We start from the raw sequence: 19,459 nt of genomic DNA on the forward strand, positions 1-19,459 counted from the left end.
TCTGAAAGCGAGAGAAAGACTCAATGTTAGCTCAAGCTAAGTCCAGCAGAAGTTAAAGGTCTGTATTAATAGCTCAAGGTCACAGTTGTCAGATGTCCATTTGATGACCTGCATGACCTGCTATAAAACTGACCCTCCTGCAATAGCTCAAGACGTCCCCCTCCATTAGCATCCACTCTACGAGTTCAACACCGCGGCGCTCAGCTGGAAACGGCCCGCGGCGACAGAGACTGAACGTGACTCTCTGACCTCTGACCTCAAAGGACAACTCAAAGGATTCGACTCATTTTTAAAGTAATTTGTAATTAAATATTATATATATATATATATATATATATATATACACACATATATACTTAATTTTATTTATATAATAATAATTAATAATAATAAAAAATTATACATTAAAAAATCGTATTTAATTAAAATTTTTATTTTTATTTATAATAATAATTTTATTATTATAAAAAATATATATGGTATATATTCATTAAATTAATCATACACTTAGTATAATTACTACAAATTTGTGTTATTATATATTAAAAATAAATTATAAATGTATGTAATAATTATAAGTTCTATAAGTTCTTCTTATATATATATATATATATATATATATATATATATATATATATATATTATATATATATATAATTAATCATAAAATAAGTAAGATAATACACATTATTACTAGTACCTACATATCAATAATAATAAATATAATAATATTATTATAATATAATAATAATTTAATATAATATAATACAATTATATTATATTAAATGAATCATCTAATAATTGTACACAGTAATATTAATTATAATGTACGATATTTAAATATTTTACTTGTATATATAAATTAAATTAATAATCTAATAATTATTATTCTAAATAAAATAATAAATATATAAGTAAAGATCATGATCCATGAAGATATTTTGTAAATTTCCTACCATAAATATATAAACCATTTATGTTTGCCATTTAAAAATGTTTTTTTTTTTTTTGCATCCTCAGATTCCAGATTTTCAATAGTTGTATCTCGGCCAAATATTGTCCCATCATAACAAACCACACATCAATGGAAAGCTTAATTATTTAGCGTTCTAATGATGTATAAATATCTATCTAAAATTGTTACCCATGTGACTGGTTTTGTGGTCCAGGGTCACATATACATACATATATATCATACAGTATGTTCTCTGAAAACTGGTTTGGCCCACACCTGGCATCCCATCAAGAATTGATGTCCAAAATGTTTGATAAGTGTGTCCAGTCACAACAGAAGTAAAGTCTCCGAGCCTGACTGAGTTTGGCATGTTCTGCGCAACACATGAGCTCACGGCCCACAAATCATTGCTTTTATCAAAAGAAAGACACACAATTATTCCACAATGAAAGAGACCTTTCAATACGGACCCTGACACGCTGACCTGACAGGAGTATGTGACTATGACAGAATTGTGTGCATTGATGTTGGTCCAATTTTCCTGAAATGTGAGATGTATCTGCACATGCACACATGAACTGCATGTTTTCCATGTGCAAAAAAATTCTCCAACAACTGCAAAATCATTTTGACATGTTTTGATTAGTTACCTTTGCATTTGCCAAGTTCAGTAGCTTTAAACAGAGATTATGTGTGTTGTGTTAGTCTCTTTTTAAAGCTCCTGAACTTCAGCTTCTCTCAGATTAAAAGGTCTTTGAGAGCTTGAAGAGCGTTTTTCTCTCGTGATGACAGGAGAGACTGAGAATACACTCGCCAGCGGGGAATGTGAATCTCAAACAGAGATTCTCCACACGTGTTCATTATGTGCAGAGAAACATCGTCACCTGTCCACCGGAGTCAGCGCGGGTCGCTGTCAGGGAAGCAGCAAACATAACTGACTGAATCTGACAAACATCATCTGCCATCTGCGGAGATTATGTACATGTCTGACCAGAGAATGATTCTCCTTCATCGACTCACAAACGACAGATGTGCTGCAAACAGCAACTCTTAGTGTGACATCTGAATCCAGAGGTTTCTCAGAGCCTCGTACAGATGTTTATGTTCTCACTGTAAAAAAAAAAGTTGCTGCCTTAAATTTTTAAGTACAATCAACTTAAGTCATTTTAACCTAAATTACATTAAACTGACTTTAAAAAATTAGTTATAAAAAAAAAGATGAAACCTGCTTTACTTATTTTGATGAGTTAAAGCAATGTAAAAAATCTATGTTATAACTTATTGATCATATAATTTTTCAGTGTATGGTTGTCCTGATACTTTAAGCATGTTTTATGGTATAAAGTATAATGATAAGTAGTATTGTGATGACTCTCGTATTATTATTTTTTTTGATGTGCAGCTCTTTATAGGGAATATGTTGGGTATTCTGTTGTCCTAATAATACTACTAATAATAATACATAGTATAATTTTAAATATACTGTATATATATGTGTGTATAGTAATATAAAAAGTAATATAATATTAGATTATGAATAATGAAGGCAATATATTGTTTTAAAAATAATATACAATATATAGGGTTGTATAATTTTGTCCAAAAACATATCTTTCATGCATTATTATTATTATTATTATTATTAATGCAACAATATCATAAATAAATTATTATGCATGTATTACAAGTAAAGAAATATAAAAAGAATAATGCATGGAAAAATATTATACAATATATAAGGTTGTATAATTTTATACAATAACATATTTTATGCATTATTTATGAATATGAAAACAAATCAAATAATTAAATTCATAAAAGTGAAAAAAATGTCATAAGAATGCATGACAAATTTTGTTAAAAATATTATACATATTTTTACAATAAGTTTTATACAACATATATTTCATGCATAAATAAATAAATGTGCAGCATGCATGAATAAAATAAAATATTTCCAATGGTTAAACACTGATTATATTCTTAATCTATAACAATTACAGGCTTTATTTTCTTCTTTAGGCAAAACATAAATTACTTTTTGATTTTGTGATGAAATATGACCAGGACATTTTCTTGACAGGTTTCGTGAGATTCACACATATTTTCATCATGACTGTCTTTATTTTCCAGTTCTATTCTATTCTATTCTATTCTATTCTATTCTATTCTATTCTATTCTATTCTATTCTATTCTATTATAATTTTGATGATTATGGCTTACAGCTTATGAAAACATTTTCACAATATTCTAATTTTGAATTTGGGGTTTTCATAAGCTGTAACCCATAATCATCAATATTATAACAAATAAAGGCTTGAAATATCTCACTTTGCATGTAATGAGTCTATATAATATATTAGTTTCACCTTTTTAGTTTAATTACTGAAATAAATGAACTTTTGCACCATATTCTAATTTTTCCAGTTTCACCGGTGTGTGTGTGTAAATTAGGCCGCAGTCTCCACTATACGCTTTCCCGTGATAGATTGTGGCTGTTAGTGTTGTCATATGTGTGTGTTTGTGCACGCCGACCGAATCAATCAGCATCACTCTTAACAACACACATAAGGAACTGTCCAGAATAAATGACCAATGGTTAGCAGCTGTGCACATCTGGGTCTCTGTCTGGAAGATATGGCTGGTTCAGGCAAACAGATTTAAAACCGAAACAGAAAACAGGTCGTGCTACTTCACGCTACTACAACATGCAAGCTGCATCATCTTAGACGCTTGCACTGTTGCTGAAAGCTGCGTAATGAATTGAGTCTGTCCGCAACACAAGCGTCTCTCGAATTACTCTTGATCTCAGTGCAAAACCAGCGTCTGTTATCACTCCACGAGACACAGAGGAGACCAGTAACTGAAAAAGTAGGGCAAGATTTGTGAAGAATTTCCTGTCGTGTGTATATTATCACCAAAAAACAACATCCTCCATTATTAGCATCCTCTCTCACTGACCGTTGCAGATTACATTCTTGGCTTGCAATATTAGAGACTCACAGCCCGAGAAAACACTCTGGGGGAAACTTGCATTTATTCAAAAGGAAATGCTGTCAAAATCATTATAACAACACTTTATATTTTCTAAAATGCGGTGCTATAACCGACTGTGGAAGAATGCTTCATGTCCTTTTCTTATTTACATGTGATCTATTTATTGTGGTTGTTGTCTGTTTAATTCTGCTATCCGACCCTGTCTTGACTCTCACTTGTAAAAGAGGTTTTAACTTTCCTAGTTAAATAAAGGTTAAGAAGAAGAAGAAGATCTATGTAAACAGCTTGTTTTTATTTTATTAAAGTGTAAGTTTGCCAAATTTCAACCCGGTTTGTATTGATATGTCAGTAAAAATGCAGTTGAGTCTTTCTCCGTGTTACCAGGACTGAAAAATTCCCGTTTATTTGTCAGCAAAAGTTTGTCGGATGACGCAAAACACATAATTCGGCAGTTCAAGGGCTTTCATGAAAACTACAGATTGTGCTTCCACATATTTATATTCTACATCTCTGGATCCTATTGGAAATAAGTGATTCCTGCTAAATGTTTACTCTTTATATTCTTGCACCCAGGAACAACACAACACAAGTCGACACTATTGCGACCAAAAGTTTGCTAAGAAGTATTTTCCACTCAAGCAAGCCGGTATTTGACTCTGGTCAAGCCTATCCAATAGGAGCAGACTGGGCGTGGCTTTAGACAACAATGGCCCAGTGCATTATGGGTGTTGTAGTTTTCCTACCTATTTAGCAAAAAGGAAGACAAGAGCAGATTTTCTCTGGGGGTTTTTTCTAGTCAGGAAGCACAGATTTAACATTCACCTTTTTATACCGCATATACAGCCAGGTTTTACTGAACGCCCATATTGCCACTGGTGAATTACCCCTTTAATATCAGCCGACCCCATTTAATATTTTCTCAAATCTTGAATCTAAAAGAGATTAAAGGGGTGGTTGATTATGATTTAACTTTTTTAACTTTAGTTAGTGTGTTATGTTGCTGTTTGATCATAAACAACATCTGCAAAGTTATAACGCTCACAGTTCAAAGCAAAGGAAGATATTTGCTTTTAAAGAAATCGTTTAAGGACTACAACAACATTCCTCTCGGATTAGTGACATCACCAACCCTAAAATTTACATAAACCCCGCCCCCGGGAACGTGATTTATAGCTTATCAAGACAGAATATGCTACTCAATGACAAAAAAATAACTTTACATAAGCTACATAAATGCATCAACTAACCATTCAGAAATGTCCTGTTCTTCTACATGTTGTCACTTCTTCTTGAGTCTCTCCATCTGACTCCGGTTTGAACATAAAAGGCTAAAAGTTTTTGAAATGTTCAGTGTGTGTCTGTGTGAGGTTAAAAGGACACAAGCTGTTGAAGCTCCGCCCCCTGTGCCGCGAGCAGCAGCTCATTTGCATTTAAAGGGACAGACACAAAACGGTGTGTTTTTGCTCACCCTCAAAAAAATGACAATTTTAACATGCTCTATAAAAATATCTGTGGGGTATTTTGAGCTAAAACTTCACACACACACTCAGGGGACATCAGAGACTTATTTTACATCTTGTGAAAAGGGCATTATACCATCCCTTTAAGAAACAAATCCTGGAAACTGTTGGGTCTGTTTGGACTCACCGTACTGGCAGCTCGGACCACTGAAGCCGGCCGGACAGTCACAGAGTTGAGCAGAAGCTTCTCTACACCGACCTCCATTAAAGCACACGCCATAACTGCAAACAGCTGTAAGAGACGACAGGAAGATGCTGATCACATGACATGAAGCCTACGCATGACATTAAACATGTGTTTCATCAAGTGTCTGTGCTTTACTATTAGCCTGTTAACACCTGACACACACACCTGAAGAAAACACACACACACCTGAAGAAAACACACACACACCTGAAGAAAACACACACACCTGAAGAAATCACACACACCTGAAGAAAACACACACACACCTGAAGAAAACACACACACCTGAAGAAATCACACACACCTGAAGAAATCACACACACCTGAAGAAAACACACACGCCTGAAGAAAACACACACACCTGAAGAAATCACACACACCTGAAGAAAACACACACACACCTGAAGAAAACACACACACCTGAAGAAATCACACACCTGAAGAAAACACACACACCCGAAGAAAACACACACACACCTGAAAAAAACACACACACACCTGAAGAAAACACACACACACCTGAAGAAAACACACACACACCTGAAGAAAACACACACACCTGAAGAAAACACACACACACACCTGAAGAAAACACACACACACACCTGAAGAAAACACACACACACACCTGAAGAAAACACACACACCTGAAGAAAACACACACACACCTGAAGAAAACACACACACACACCTGAAGAAAACACACACACCTGAAGAAAACACACACACACCTGAAGAAAACACACACACACCTGAAGAAAATACACACACCTGAAGAAAACACACACACACCTGAAGAAAACACACACACACCTGAAGAAAACACACACACCCGAAGAAAACACACACACCCGAAGAAAACACACACACACCTGAAGAAAACACACACGCCTGAAGAAAACACACACACTTGAAGAAAACACACACACACCTGAAGAAAACACACACACCTAAAGAAAACACACACACCTGAAGAAAACACACACACCTGAAGAAAACACACACCTGAAGAAAACACACACACACCTGAAGAAAACACACACACACCTGAAGAAAACACACACACCTGAAGAAAACACACACACCTGAAGAAAACACACACACACGTGAAGAAAACACACACACACCTGAAGAAAACACACACCTGAAGAAAACACACACACACCTGAAGAAAACACACACACACCTGAAGAAAACACACACACCTGAAGAAAACACACACACACCTGAAGAAAACACACACACCTGAAGAAAACACACACCTGAAGAAAACACACACCTGAAGAAAACACACACACCCGAAGAAAACACACACACCTGAAGAAAACACACACACACCTGAAGAAAACACACACACCTGAAGAAAACACACACACCTGAAGAAAACACACACACACCTGAAGAAAACACACACACACCTGAAGAAAACACACACACCTGAAGAAAACACATACACACCTGAAGAAAACACACACACCTGAAGAAAACACACACACCTGAAGAAAACACACACACCTGAAGAAAACACACACACACCTGAAGAAAACACACACACACCTGAAGAAAACACACACACCTGAAGAAAACACACACACACCTGAAGAAAACACACACACACCTGAAGAAAACACACACACCCGAAGAAAACACACACACCCGAAGAAAACACACACACACCTGAAGAAAACACACACGCCTGAAGAAAACACACACACTTGAAGAAAACACACACACACCTGAAGAAAACACACACACCTAAAGAAAACACACACACCTGAAGAAAACACACACACCTGAAGAAAACACACACACACCTGAAGAAAACACACACACACCTGAAGAAAACACACACACCTGAAGAAAACACACACACCTGAAGAAAACACACACACACGTGAAGAAAACACACACACACCTGAAGAAAACACACACCTGAAGAAAACACACACACACCTGAAGAAAACACACACACACCTGAAGAAAACACACACACACCTGAAGAAAACACACACACTTGAAGAAAACACACACACACCTGAAGAAAACACACACACCTGAAGAAAACACACACACCTGAAGAAAACACACACACCTGAAGAAAACACACACACCTGAAGAAAACACACACACCTGAAGAAAACACACACACACCTGAAGAAAACACACACACCTGAAGAAAACACACACACCTGAAGAAAACACACACACACCTGAAGAAATCACACACACCTGAAGAAATCACACACACCTGAAGAAAACACACACACCTGAAGAAAACACACACACCTGAAGAAATCACACACACCTGAAGAAAACACACACACACCTGAAAAAAACACACACACCTGAAGAAATCACACACACCTGAAGAAATCACACACACCCGAAGTGAGCAAAGCTGAGATCATAACACCAAACCCTTGAAAAAAAAAATAGACATTACATCATGTAGTTATTAAACTAAAACTGAAAATAATTACTGTAATAAGTAATAATTACTGATAACAATAATAAAATAAAATATAATAATAAAACGAAACAAAAAAATACAAATGTTGCTTTGGCAACTAATAAATACAATTAAGTTGAAGGAAATAAAACTAATAAAAAATAAATAAAACTACTACAAAAACTGACATAAAATTTTAATATTAAATCAAAGCTATATAGAAATGTTTAAAAAAACTAATAAAAATTATAAAAATAAAAGCTAATTTTAAATATTAATAATACTATAATAGTTTATAAATAATTCCAAAAGTACATGAGCTAACATGTTAGCATTGATATGTTCATTTATGTTGTCATATGATGATGTGAAAAATATATAGCAGATTTCAAACCCTTATATTTTCAAAAAAACATCTTATAGCAAAACCTGTCAACCAGTTGTTCAAAGTCATTGTCAACATGCATTCAAAACGATCATGCATACATGTCAAAACTGCATTCAACATTTACAAACTAAAAATTGTGAAAAATTATTTTACTGAACCCAAAGCAAATAAAACAAGTCAGCGTTAGCATTTCCATTGATATATCTTAATGTGAATAAACCTTTGTCAAAGTACAAACGCATAATATTACATAATGTAAGCATGTGAGGGTGTATTATTATTATATAAAATATATGAATGTGTTAGAACTCAAATATTTTAGATTCAACATGATATGAATCTTCATAAACACTGAAATACCTTGAAATCCACATGGAGTGAGATTATCTGAGCTTCACTCACCACTGTACTAATTCAAGGACACTTTCCCTTTCAAAAGCTGCGCAGATCTGACAGAATAGGCCATGAAACAGCTTTTCTTCCTCTGGGATGGACAGTTAATGGTCGTTGTAACAACAGACATTGTGGACAGACCACCCAGGACATTAGTTACGCACATTCCTGGGACATTCCCGTCTACAGCAACAAAGACCTGCTTCCATTCACTCCTTATGGCCACTAGTACCTCGGCGGTGGTCAGTTCTGTTTCAGATCACATCAGTCACAATAACTGGCCACTCTCTGCCCCCAACTTTCCCGTTCAAACTCGGACTTTTGCTCCTTAATGAAAAGAAGAGGATTTTCAAGTGCACGTTTTGTTAAAGTGGAAGGAAGTCTCATGAAGCACGCTTCAAGCACCAAAGGCACTTCTACACAATAAGAATTAAAAGTCATTGAGTCAATTGGTATACTTGAGAAACAAAGAAGTTAACAGGGTTAGCGTACCCCAAAAGAGCCCAATTGTAAATAGCTTCGAGAATGAGAGAAACTGAATTTCTTTGTCTTCCCGCTTCCTAAATAAATCCAATTGATGTGTCTTGATGTGTGTTATTTTATGCGCTCCAGTTCTGCAAAGTGATGCAAATCTCAAAAAGCTTTCTCAAAGAAGTTTCATCTGCTGGGTTGCAGACATGCAGGTCAAGCTGGGAAAAACTGTGCAAAATGCAAATGCATCTATAATTGTTCATTGCAAAATGAGTTTTTACCTTTTAAAAGAGGGGAGAAATGACAGCCATTTTGTTGTTGTTGAAGCCAAAGGTCATGTGTCCAATCAAAGTCATTATCACTTGGTAGAAGTTTTCCAGACGCCGGCATCGACAGGTTGCGTGACACGCACTCATCCTTGACAAGCACAACCCTATGCAGACTACTTTAAATACATGCTCGTTTGTAAAAGAATAAACAATATAGTTTGTATGCTGACCACAGTTTGTTTTATGCAGTGAATTATCGGTTCCCAAGAGCATCAAACCATCAAAATTCAACTGACATTTCCAAACCAGACACTCATGCTATAAATACTGTAATCTGCGTGTTTGCTGCTGTTTACAGCGTACTAAAACCACTCAGCCAATGTCAGGTTCATCATTTTGCATGTTGTGTCTGTGCAGTTCATGGTCATATTACCAAATTCTAATGTTTGAGTTTAAAGGCATTTGTGCTTTTGTACAATAAACAATTTTCGGTTCTGTATTGGGTGACCACAATGTAAAATCTGAAAAAAAATAAAAAATAAAAATAAAAAATAAAATAAAAATAATAATAAAATAAAATAAAATAAAATAAAATAAAATAAAATAAAATGGCATTTAATAATTAAATAACAATAAATAACAATTCAATAAATTAAGTTGAAGAAGAAGCAATAAAAAATAAATAAAACTACTACTAAAAAAGAAATTAAAATTAAATCAAAGCTATTTCAAAATGTTTTTTTTTTAAATGAATCAAAATAAAAAATTTAAACAGATAATATAAAAATAAAAGTACTATTGGGTAGAAATTGCTTAAAAACATAAGACTAGAAAAGTTGTACATCCTAAAGAACATTCAGATAACTTAAATATAATTATTTTCATTATTTATAATTCTTTTATTTACTTATTTTAAATATATATTGGCATACATATAAATTCTAATATTTATAATAATATTACATTTTTAATTATGTCACTTCTATTTTCTGTAAATGTATTGGTAATTAAAAGTGTAAACCCTGAAGAACATTCACTTCTGCAGTTATGAAATTTATTTATTTTTATTATTTTAAATAAATATTGTCATAAATATAATGTATTATATTTCTAATAAATATTCAAATAATACTTAAATTATAATATAAATCAACACTTTCTGTAAATAAAAAAAGTTGTGTCCGCTTTGTCATTGCAGCCAAAGTACCGGAAATATCTTTGAGACCTTCAAAGTCTTGGATGATTGGAGGCTTCAAACCCGAACCGCTACATTACACTAACTAGCATTTAAGTGAAGAAAAGCATCACTGCACGCTTCCTTTTGTCAAACAGATCACAGTATGACGGCAACACCTCAGAGACGACCTTTCAACTCCTCAACAAGACCCAAACTGCCACGCACTTTACTGCCACTAAATCTAACAGCGTCCACCCCAGCTGGCCAGTGAATCCCACTGAACGGAAAGGTTGTGAAGACAGACGCTCTGAGCGTGTGCCAGTCAGACGGCGGGATTTCTGGTGTGAGCATCAACTCATGTTTTGTCCATGTTCAGTGGCTCAGAAAAAGGAGTGATTAGTTTGTCCCATTTCTTAAAGTGCTTCCAGGTCTCAAGTTGCAGAGATAAAAGCCAAGCGTGCAGTTTGAAGACCACAGATACCACCACAGAAGAGGAAAAGACGTTGAGCGGCGTACAGGAATGCATGCTGAGCGTGTTTAAAAACAAACCAAAGCTGGATCATGGACCAGGCCTAAATCTCGCAGGTATAATGAGTCGATTCACCTTCTCGCGCAGACAAAGGCGTCTTTGAGGAGTGTGTCGGCTCTAGTAATGAAACCCCGGAGAAAATCACAACTTGCGGGATAAACTGTTATACAACTGTCAGTCATTCTGGCGTGAGACGACTCGAGCCACCACGAGTCCGGCATGAAAACCATCAGTGGATGTTAACTTGATTAACTTGATTTGCAGAAGGATTTAGTTCGGGGGGTTTTGGTGTACGAGGAACTGTTTTGACCGAATGTGACCCTGAGTCTCAAAACCACTTCCGTAGAGTCCTTAATTCTCTATCCAAAATGAGAACAACAGATCTAATGGACCTTTGACGCCAGGTTTGATTTGACAATGAAAACGAGGATCATCAAGTCGACAAAACATTGAACGTGTCATGCACAAAACTCGAAGACTTTTAGACGGTACAAGCTGAACGGACTGTATACTTCTGCCTCTCTCAACCTCATATTCATGCATGCCAAATGAGTTAGGTTTGAAGATGAAAAATAAAATATGCTCACCATTCCTGATTTCTAACACACACACACTCACAGCGTTTGGCTGGTCTTAAAGGGCACCTATTATGGAATTTTGAAATTTACCTTTCATGTAGTGTGTAACATAGATCTTAGTGAACAAAAACATCCTGCAAAGTTTGAAATATGAAAGTGCACCGTATATAAATTTATTGTCTTTCAAAAGTAAGAGTCGACTCTGAGTCATTTTTATGAATCGTTAGAAGACCGAAGCTTTTTCTCTGACTAGATGACGTCAACTTGTGAAGTTATTTGAATACGATACGCCCACTTATTGCGCTCCAAGGCAAACTTGAAAACGTCATGGCGACGAGACGCTGTGTTCTGAAGTGCGATCTGCCCAAGGAGGAGCATTTGAAGACTAAGTGGCTACAATTCATATATACAACTATACCACAGAAGTATAGTCCGAGCCTTGTGCTTTGTTCGCGCCATTTTGAAGACGATTGCTTTACCAACTTAAATGCAATCAAACTTGGATTCGCGAGCCGGCTGATATTGAAGGAAGGTTCAGTTCCAAGTGTATTTGCATCAGCTTCCTCCTCCGTATCACAACCTGTAAGTGTTATTAATAATTGTTGCTTTTATGTTTTATGTAGCATGCTTAATAATTATTTTGTTTGTTGAGTAAGCACCGTTTAGCTTCTAGGTCTTCAATGACAATTGTATTGAGATATGTGAAGTGTTTGTGGTTGTTTTCGGAGTTGTCTTAAAGAATAGAGAAATACCTCGTAGTAACATAACTGCATTTTTTTTTTTTTTTGTAAAACGTTATGTTTATGCATCGGGCTAACGCAAACAAAGACTGATTGTGCTTTTATAATATGAACTCTGGGCTATGCTCGCTAACATAACATTAAATTATTTATCTTATTTTTAGTTTTTTACTACAAACTACAAAGCAGTGGACTATAATCATTATTATAACGCAATTTAATTGATAAAAGCATCATTGTACTCCGTGTTAAACAATAAGTATGATCTAATATCTCTGTAAACACTGCTGGGTCATCTGACCAATCAACGCAGATTAGCGTCGCGCAAAGGAGGGGTTTTGAAAATGAGTCGTTGAACGATTCATTTGGGAGTCGGTGAGCAAATCAGGCAAAAATAAATGCATATTATACGACAACAAAAGTGTTTTTTGTCATTGCATGTATGTAAAACTGTTGTTGGGGACTCCCAAACCAACATTAGGAACATTTTAAATGTCATAATAGGTGCCCTTTAAAGCTGTCAGAGCAGAAACTAAAGCTGTGTATGTTTTTCCGTCGTCTCCGGCGTTCATATGTAAATTGCGTGAGCTTATTTTGTCCATTAGATCAAAAGATCTGAAAAAAACATCCACTCATAAACCCTCCCCTCGAAGAAATGCTGATTTTTTGAGGCGTTCTTTGAGAGATTTTTAAAGGTAGAACAGGTGATTAAAGAGTAACAGGTGGAGTTGGTCATAGTGATTTAAAGGTTTAGGCCTCCGGTCATTAATCTCACAGCGGTGTAAATGTGTCCAGATTATAGATTAGAGAATGCTCAAACACTAACACTAACATTTATGTATCTTTCTGCAAGTTTAACCCCGAGAAGGAACTGATCACACATTCCACTGTCCCCTTTTATAACTCTTACAAAAGCACAGAGGAATTAGGAAATTAGTGTCTAGATTTGCTCTAATCCTCTTGGCTGTGGGTTCTGTATTGTTTTATGGATTTAAGTCAATGTATTATGGAGAAATTTGCCCAGAAATGTCCTCAAACCGCATGATTTGAGGTATCATCATTTAGTACAAATTGTGCGGTACAAATTACACACCACCTTTTAATACTTAAGTTTGGAGGTTTGTTCAAACGATTGTAATAGTCACGCTGGCCTCAGCAACAAAGCACTGATCTCACTTTGTCTGAATTTGTTTTACTTTCTAAAGCCAAAAGTGGCGGTCAGTAATTGGATTTCAGCAGCTCATCCCGTCCGCTGGCTGCTCCGGTGGGGTCTCGTCATCTTCATTGTTCTGGTAACAAGAGAGCTCCTCTAATAGTTTGGCAGCGAGACACTCTGGTTTGTCTTTTTTTTGTGCCTAAATGGAGCAGATGGGAATCCTTTGATAGGATTTTATAGGACGGTCGTAGTCTGCACACCCTGAAGAAGAGTAGCCTATAGCTGTGGACACTTAAAGGAACACTCCACTTTTTTTGGAAATAGGCTCATTTTCCATCTCCCCTGTTGAGTTTTACCGTTTTCTAATCCATTCAGCCGATCTCCGGGTCTGCCGGTAGCACTTTTAGCATAGCTTAGCATAGATCATTGAATCTGATTAGACCGTTAGCATCTCTCTCAAAAAAAATTACCAAAGAGTATCAATATTTTTCCTATTTAAAACTTGACTCTTCTGTAGTTACATCGTGTACTAAGACCGACAGAAAAGGAAAAGTTGTGATTTTCTAGACCAATATGACTAGGAACTAAACTCTCATTCCTGCGTAATAATCAAGAACTGTTGCCGTACAGAAGCGCAATGATATTACACAGCGCCTGAAATTTTATGAAATTGATATTTAAACATCATCTGAAAGCTGAATAAATAAGCTTTCCATTGATGTGTGGTTTGTTAGGATAGGACAATATTTAGTCGAGATACAACTATTGAAAATCTGGAATCTGAGGGTGCAAAAAAATCTAAATATTGAGAAAATCTCCTTTAAAGTTGTGCATTTATGTTCACGATTGTGCTGCATTCACTCACAAAAATAACATTTTGATATGTTTAAGGTAGGAAATGTACAAAATATCTCCATGGATCATGATCTTTACTTAATATCCTAATGATTTTTGGCATAAAAGAAAAATCAATCATTTTGACCCATACAGTGTTTTGTTGGATGTTGGCACAAATATACCGTGCGACTCGTGACTGGTGTTGTGGTCCAGGGTCACAAATATGGATTTCTGTCACTGATGTTCACATGCTTAATTTCTCAGTAAATACTGTGATTTTACATGCCATGAGATTTAAAGGAGACTTACGATACAGGCATCCGGCCTCCCCGTTGAGCTGGGACCATCCCGAGCAGCACTTGTAGACCGTCTGGTGTTCCTGGCGATACACCTGTCTATATGCAGTGTAGTACGCCGTTCTGTGGAGAACAGGAGACAGAGGGAAGAACCCTTTAGCATCTTTAATATTGTCTCTACTGCTGCAAAAAAAAAAGACTTTCTCTCAAACAAATACTGGATGGTACAATCAACTGTATAAAACACACTTTAAGAATTACAAAAAGTCGATATGCACTATATATACACATATATGCTCAGCAAATACAATGCATATCTTAGATTGCACACCATAACTGGAACAGATAAACTAGAGCAGCAAGTTGCACAAAAAATGTTAATTACAGGGCATAAACGTATTTATTGTACAACACATGCACCATAAAAGAAACCAGTATCGTTTTAAAAAATAAAATAAAATAAAATTAAGACTATGCATGGTTTAATTTATTTTTTCCACTAGCACACAGGTAAAGATTTAGACCCTTAAACATTCTTTATGAGTAAACACACATTCTGTTAGTCTGTCATCAGCCACTTTTAGTGTTTCTCAACGTTCTCTCTGCGCTAATAAAGGCCTTTGTGGTTAGTCCGTGAGTGAGAGAGATGATGCTTGTGGATGAGCTTCCATGTGTGAACACACAAACATATGAGCTCTGTAATCAGAGACGCTTCTCTCTCGTCCACCCTTTAATGATGCTTTCTGCGAGGGTTTCTCGCTCCCTGTAGTTTACAGTCCTGCAGAATCGCAACCCTGCGCTCTTTGTTTAAAGCATCTAATTGCAGGTCCGGGTCTCTTACTTGCTAAGTACAGGTATACGGAGGAAAGCGAGCCGGTGCGAGGAACACAGGGTTGTCAGAGCGCGAGTTCAGGGCGTTTGCCTTCTATCTTGTAGGTATGCGAGAGCCTCTGGAGATGCCTTTCAAATAGCAGCTTTCGTCAAGAGCGTAACTACACCTTACACTTAAAAGAGTCTGAGAACAAATATACTGTAAAGCATGAGAACAAAATACACTTTTAGCTCCAGAAGGAGCATAGTTAGTCACAGTTAGTCATGCTTGGTAAGGCAGCATCACCATTACTGTTGCATAATAAGGGAAAAGGATTTGAACAAATGCATACCACATACTATTTTTTAATAGTATGTGAAACATAGTGCAACAATAAAAATTTCAAGCAGACTGCATGTACATGATTAATTTATGTCAGAAATGCTTATTTCACATTTTTAACTTTCATTTTTGCATTCAAATAAATCACTTTTTGCAGCAAAATCAAAAAGAGATTGTGGGTCATTCATCACACTGTAAATGATAAGGCATTGCATTGTGGGATACAGCACCCAGCCGTAGAGAGTCATCTGAGTATGCATGCATGTAGAAAACTTGCATATACACATCATATAGCACATAAATTGCAAGGGTTGTACGGTTGATTGATCAGACATGATGTGTATGTTCACGTAAATCAGTGTTTTTGGTGTGTGAATATCAGTCCCACCTCCTCTCGTAGCCCATGCACCAGGATTGTCCCTGGCATCCCTGTTTCCAGGCTTTGACCATCCGTGTGAAGGCCTGGACACACGGCTGCATCTGGGCCACAAGCTTCACCTCCTGCTCAGCACACACATTTGGCCTGGAGGTAAAACACACACACATCCGTTTACCTGCAGGTTCAGTCAGCTGGAATTTATAATAGTCCCTCAATGCAGTTTTAATAAACTGTAATGAATTTGACAGGGGAACAAGTTGTCAGACCGTCAGTTACTTAGACACTCCATGTCACATTGAGCAATAGTGATCATGAAAATAATGAGAAAATGCCAGTAAATCATTTTAATCATCTCTGCAGGAACAGATGACAAGATACGCATGATTTACATCTCAAGTTCCCAGACTGATATATTAATCACTCTGTGAAAAAATGTCTATTTCCTCAAACATAGACTGATCTCCACGAGTCTGTTCACAGTTGAACCTCCAGGCGATTATTTTCATGTGTGGAATTATTGGGACTATTTGTGTCAGAGACAACTGTCTTTTGCCGTGCTATTTTTTGTTAATCACTCATAATGCATCTCGCAATTAAAGGGCGAGAAATGCACTAAACTTGCACTAAAGAGGAACGCTGCATCTTTCTAATGCGCACCAGTTCTGCATCGAAACCTAATAAACTGCCTACATCACTTTGGGGCATTTTGTGTTGTCTTGCTAGGCAGCTCAATGGGTTTCTCGTTGATTGCCGTGAAAACATTATTTCTGAATGTCAATGTTCTCTGAACATTCAAAACGTTCTTTTTTTGCAAACATTATGGAAACGTTCCATTTGAAAGTTCTAAACGTTCTAAAACAAGTATAGGCCCTATGTAATAACGTTTAAAAATGTTTTAGAAAATAGGCGTTCCATGAACGATCGTACATGTATATCGCATTTTTGTTGTTATAGAACGTAAATAAAGACTACTTTAAACGAAGGTTAATGTTACTGGAAGAATGTTTACTCATAATAACATTGAAAAAACTTTATCCGAACGTTGGCCAAAGTTCTGCGAACGTTCCCTGTTAGCTGGACTGACAATCAAACAGTAGCCTATCCCACGTGTTTAATTAATACGCGTAAACAGCTACGCGTCAAAGCGAGTCTCCAATTTGAATAAAAATGTAATTGAATTACAATAACGTAAAAGTGATATAACATTAGCACGAATGTGAGAGGTAGCCTAGTATATTCATTCATTAAATACATTATTTATAGTGGTATTCAAAGTTAAGCAGTAATAATAATCTAGAAACGCGCGCAACTGATCTCCAAAACGGTTACTCACATGTGCGGCATCAGGTCTTTTCCAGAACGGGATGCTGCATTAATTCCATGAATTAGAATGATTAAAGAATAAAATAACATATCCATCCTCATACGCTGTTCTGACTGAGTCCTGCACCTAAATAACACACTTAAAATGTTCAAACAAACTAATCTGAGTCCATATTAATCCGCGCTCTGGAGAGGACTGGAAGCGCAGCAGAAGACAGAGAAACTCTCAGATCAGATCCACCTCACACACCAGCTGAGATCCAAATGCCCTCGGGACACTCGCTCTTCCTGTAGAAGCAGTGAAGGGAATGTCCTTTGAGGAGAACAGGACAAATACAGGAACAACTGAAGCAGCAGAAGAGCTGACTGACCTCCTTCAGGATCTCGTTTCTTCAGCTTGATTTACTGCGACACTTCAAAGTGCCTAACTCAAAGGGAAACACTTTATTAGACACATTTCAGAGTCAAACGAAGGTCACTTAGTAATCTTTACACCACTGAAGAAAGGCCAAACACCTTCTAAAGTAAAGCTATGGAGATATGATGGATTATATAAATCTCAGTGCATATATTTACCGGTACACATTTATTAAATAAACCTGCAAATAAAGTTTTAATAAAATGATTTCTGTAAATATTTTGCTATTCGAAAGGATATTCTAAAATAGTAATTTTATAATGTAGGCCTACAGCATTTCCACTTCAATTTATACTCAAATTGTTCTGCTGACCATATTTTTTTATATTATTAGCATAATTGCTATTGTTTTTCATTAATAATAAAACACTTTTTGGGATGCCACTTTATATATGTATCTTGCACTGAAACACAACCTTCACCATGTGGCATCAGAAGTGATTCTCTCCCAGGACAGGACTGTGGAGGGGTCACCGAGCCACAGCTGAGAGCAGAGGATGATGGGTCACAGACGTGAGGGCCGGAGGTCAGAGGTCAGCGCTGGGATCAGGGAATCTGGGACAACAGAACCCGGAAAACATTCCCGAGCAGCACTGATCCTCCTATAGGGGTCAATGCCAACCGGGTTCAACGCCTCAGCCATGATCACAATGCGCTTTACACGCTAAAACACACCTATGAAAACATCTGCTGTATTCTGAGGACATGTGGACGTGTCACTCCAGGAATATTATGAATGTTTAACAGAATTAATTAAAAGTGGGATAAGAACTTATTACACTGTGGAACAAAACATTAACATTCCTGAAATGCCAAGAAAGAATACATCTGCATAATAAATCTATTAGGGAGTTTTTCCATAACATTTCTCACACAACTGTCACGACTTCACTTCAAGAATATAGAAATGTTATTATATTTTTTAAGCCAGGAAAATGAATGACCATAAAGTTTGCTGATGCCCCCTGGGTGAGAATCACTGCACAACACTGTTAAATTTAAATAATGTTAATTTTAGTAGTGAAAAATTAGGGTAAGTGTCCTATATTCTATATTAATTACTTTAAATTACGCATAATTACATGCAACTAACCCTAAACCAAAACTAATACTAGTAAGTACATGTAGTTATTTAATATTAATCAATCAGTTTTTAAAATGTGAAACAAAGACACCTTAAAATAAAGAGAAACCAAAATTTGTTACAAGTTCTCTTAAATATATAATTTATATTTTCCCCATC

The 19,459-nt window shown here is 36.2% G+C and overlaps 1 protein-coding gene across 1 annotated transcript in view; it reads right to left on the reverse strand.

Moving 5' to 3' along the window:
* The window catches only part of megf6b (multiple EGF-like-domains 6b), a 75,705-nt gene that overhangs the window by 55,954 nt on the left and 292 nt on the right, over window positions 1–19,459 (reverse strand). The window contains exons 2-6 of the mRNA XM_079597785.1: window positions 18,170–18,880; window positions 17,809–18,086; window positions 16,485–16,619; window positions 14,957–15,066; window positions 5,601–5,705 (exon numbers count right to left, since the gene is read on the reverse strand). Coding sequence (XP_079453911.1) covers window positions 5,601–5,705; window positions 14,957–15,066; window positions 16,485–16,619; window positions 17,809–17,900 — 442 coding nt within the window. The 5' untranslated portion in view covers window positions 17,901–18,086; window positions 18,170–18,880. The remainder of the gene's footprint in view (window positions 1–5,600; window positions 5,706–14,956; window positions 15,067–16,484; window positions 16,620–17,808; window positions 18,087–18,169; window positions 18,881–19,459) is intronic.

This window comes from Phoxinus phoxinus (genome assembly GCF_949152265.1).
Source record: "Phoxinus phoxinus genome assembly, chromosome: 22".
NCBI lineage: Eukaryota > Metazoa > Chordata > Actinopteri > Cypriniformes > Leuciscidae > Phoxinus > Phoxinus phoxinus.